This window comes from Mustela putorius, unplaced genomic scaffold, assembly GCF_011764305.1.
Source record: "Mustela putorius furo isolate JIRA1106 unplaced genomic scaffold, ASM1176430v1.1 tig00003987_pilon_pilon_pilon, whole genome shotgun sequence".
Taxonomy (NCBI): Eukaryota; Metazoa; Chordata; class Mammalia; order Carnivora; family Mustelidae; genus Mustela; species Mustela putorius.
In genome coordinates, this window is record NW_025422126.1 from 1,981,486 (window position 1) to 1,985,240 (window position 3,755).

Here is a 3,755-nt window from a genome sequence, read left to right on the forward strand (position 1 = left end):
ATTTATTAAACCCCTATTCTGTGTTAAGCACAGAGGAGTTAGGATGTTGCGCTATTCAGGGCTCACATCAGGAAAATCTATCATCAGGACAGGATTTAGAAAACCATAGCCTGCAGACAAAATCCAGCTTGCAGACTGTTTTTACCAATAAAATTTATTGCGATGGAGTCACACTCACATATTCCTGTACTGACTGGCTGCTCTCAGGCTACAGGGGCTATACTGACTAGTTGCAACACAGACTATACAGCACATAAAACATAAAATATGTATAATCTGACCTTTCCAGAAATGAGTTTGCTGGCCCCTAATCTAGGAGGACATACGCCATAGATAATAGAATTAATTACAGGTATACAATCGGCAGTCAACTGTCCAGATTCTCCGAGTAACTCCTAGACTCAAATCTAATTCAACATCACTATCAGCCTTTAAGCCAAAATGTTTTCCAATCTGTCTTTCTACCCTGAAAAGGTGCCTAAGTGGCTTAAACAAAAGCTTGAAAAGAACATATGGGAAAAGCTAAACAAGTCAGTTAATTCTGAAGAATAGAGGGCAAGAAGGACTACTACCTACGTTATTTGTCAGGACAGTTTCTCCTAGCAGACTCTACTTTCAAGGAAAATTTGATTCTTTGACAAAAATCACACTTGCAATTAGTATGGTTTTTTGCTTTTTATTTTTTTAATTTCTTTTCAGTGTAACAGTATTCATTGTTTTTGCACCACACCCAATGCTCCATGCAATCCGTGCCCTCCCTAATACCCACCACCTTGTTCCCCCAACCTCCCACCCCAGCCCCTTCAAGACCCTCAGGTTGTTTTTCAGAGCCCATAGTCTCTCATGGTTCACCTCCCCTTCCAATTTCCCTCAACTCCCTTCTCCTCTCCATCTCCCCATGTCCTCCATGTTATTTGTTATGCTCCACAAATAAGTGAAACCGTTTGATCCCATTTTGAATGACATAAACATGAATGAGGAATAAAGAGAAGCACCATTTTATGTTGCAAAAATTTTTTATTAAAACAGCTGAAATTCTTCCAGTTTACCATTAAGCCCTACTGCCCTATGATTCAGTTGAAACTTTCAAAATATTTAAAATATTAATAATTACTTCTTGATTCTTATCACCTACAGAGAGTAGATTACCTTCACAAAGGAGAACAAATTAACCATCCCGTGATGCTGGCCTCAGGGAACAACTCTTTGCATCCTGTGTCCTTCATCCTACTTGGGATCCCAGGACTTGAGAATTACCAGTTTGGGATTGCCTTCCCCCTCTGTGCCATGTATCTTGTGGCTATAGTTGGCAATGTCATTGTCCTTCATATAGTCCGAACTGACCACACGCTGCATGAGCCCATGTACCTGTTCCTAGCCATGCTGGCTGTCACTGACCTGGCCCTGTCCTCTTCCACCCAACCTAAAATGCTGGCTATACTCTGGTTTCATGCTCATGAGATTGAATACCATGCCTGCCTCATCCAGGTGTTCTTCATCCATGCCTTTTCTTCTGTGGAGTCTGGGTTGCTCATGGCTATGGCCTTGGACCGCTATGTGGCTATCTGCTTCCCACTGCACCACTCTACTGTCCTGACCCCAGCTGTGGTGGGTAAACTGGGGGCAGCTGTGATGATGAGAGGGTTGCTGTGGGTGAGTCCCTTCTGCTTCATGGTGTCCAGGATGCCCTTCTGCACCAACCGTGTCATTCCCCAGTCATACTGTGAGCACATGGCTGTGCTAAAGCTGGTGTGTGCAGATACTAGAGTCAATCGTGCATATGGGCTCTTTGTGGCCTTTTCTGTGGCTGTCTTTGACATAATTGTCATCAGTATATCTTATGTGATGATTCTGAGAACTGTTCTGAAGTTGCCCTCTGAGGAGGCCCGACTCAAGGCTTTTGGCACATGTGCTTCCCATATCTGTGTCATCTTGGCTCTTTATATCCCAGCCCTCTTTACCTTCCTCACCCACCGCTTTGGACATCATGTGCCCCGAGTGGTACATGTCATGTTCGCTAATCTCTACCTCCTGGTACCTCCCATGCTCAACCCCATCATCTATGCAGTTAGAACCAAGCAGATCAGGGACAGGGTTATTCAAGGATGTTGTGGGAAAGATCCCTGAGCCAAGAGTCACGACATCACAACCAACTCCACTGCCCCACTGATCTGGGATCATCGCATATTAGCAAAAAGTCATCTCTATGAGACAAATGGATAAAGATTTGGCACATATATAGAATATAATATTCCTCAGCCATCAAAAAGGATTAACAGCAACCATTTGCACTGACATGGATGGATCCGGAGGGGATTGTGTTACATGAAATAAATCAAGCAAAGAAACACAATTATCATATGGGTTCACTCGTATATGGAACATAAGGAATGGAGTAGAGGACCACAGGGCAAGAGAGGGAAAACTGAATGGGAAGAAAGCAGAGGGAGACAAAACATGAAAGATTCTGGACTCCAGAAAATTAACTGAGGGATTAAAGGGGAGGTAGGTGGGAGAATGGGGTAACCAGGTGATGAGTTTTAAGGACAGTACCTGCTGGAATGAATACTGGGCTTTATATGAGACTATTACAACGTTGAACATTACAACAAATTACAATGAACTATATGCTGGCTAACCGAATGTAATAATAAAAAAAAGTCATCTCTGTGAACAAAAGGCCCAGAGGTTAGCAACCCTCTAGAACAAAAGAAACAATTTTCAAAATGCCCAGAACATGAGCCCTCTGAAAGATGTGATTGATCATAAATACCAAGTTGATTAATCTTCACTATAAAACAGAAAAAAATATGCCCACCATTCAAATCAGTGAAGATTTGTACAGAATGCAATCTTCCACAGACCACCTGGAGAAAATGATTTTTTACCCTGCCAGGAGAAGTCTAAGTTCCTATGCTTTGTTAAAAGCAGATAGAACTTTTCACCAAAACAGTTAAAAAGTACATGTATTTTTCCCATCTTTGAAAGTCTTATAAAAAATATAATTTATGGGAATAGATTCACTATTTATAAAAACAAAACCAAGAAAATACATATATTAATCTATATGAAAAATGATTAAATATCACGTACCATTTAAATAATGTATTTGCAAAGACCGTGTAAAGATGTGGAAAATGATCAGATATAATATTAAAGAACAAAAAAAATTGCATTTGCCCATGGGGCTGAAGTCAATTCTAAACAGAAATGCATATGCATAAAAAAAGATTTGGAATACCTCTAAATGCCAACAATAGCAACTGAGAGTAGTGAGATTTATGGTATTTTCGTTTTCTTTTTTGCACTTTCACATATTTGTAAAAATTACCCTTGATTGAGCATGTCATTTTAATATGAGAAAAAAGTAACTCAGACAAGAACAGAAGTGTACAGAAAAGTTAATTCAGTGCCAAAGCCTAGGGGAATGGAGTAGGAAATCTAAGAAGATGAAAGACGGCAGAATACAGCTAGTTCCAGAAAAGCTTGAACATCTCCATGAAAATTGCTACCAGAATCACGTTTTGAGACTGGTAACAGGGAGCATTTGGTATGCTGACTGTTGTTCTCTCCTTCAAGAAATTGCCTATTCCCTGATGACAATGGATTGCAGAGTGAAGAAGTTCTGGCAAACAAATGGAAAAGGAGATTCTCTTCTGAACATAGCTATATTGTGTGGTTAAAGGTAGTGAGAAAGTCATTAGAAGTGTGAGTATTTGTTAATATTTAATTTCCTTTTCAAAAGTAAAATGTTC

The 3,755-nt window shown here is 40.2% G+C and overlaps 1 protein-coding gene across 1 annotated transcript; it reads left to right on the forward strand.

Annotated features, from left to right (window-relative positions):
• The first annotated feature begins 1,173 nt into the window (after nt 1-1,173).
• Nucleotides 1,174-2,127, forward strand: LOC101680984 (olfactory receptor 52R1-like). Its single transcript, XM_004782227.2, has one exon. It carries the CDS (start codon nt 1,183-1,185, stop codon nt 2,125-2,127), a length of 945 nt encoding a protein of 314 aa, XP_004782284.2. The 5' UTR covers nt 1,174-1,182.
• Nucleotides 2,128-3,755: the final 1,628 nt, after the last annotated feature.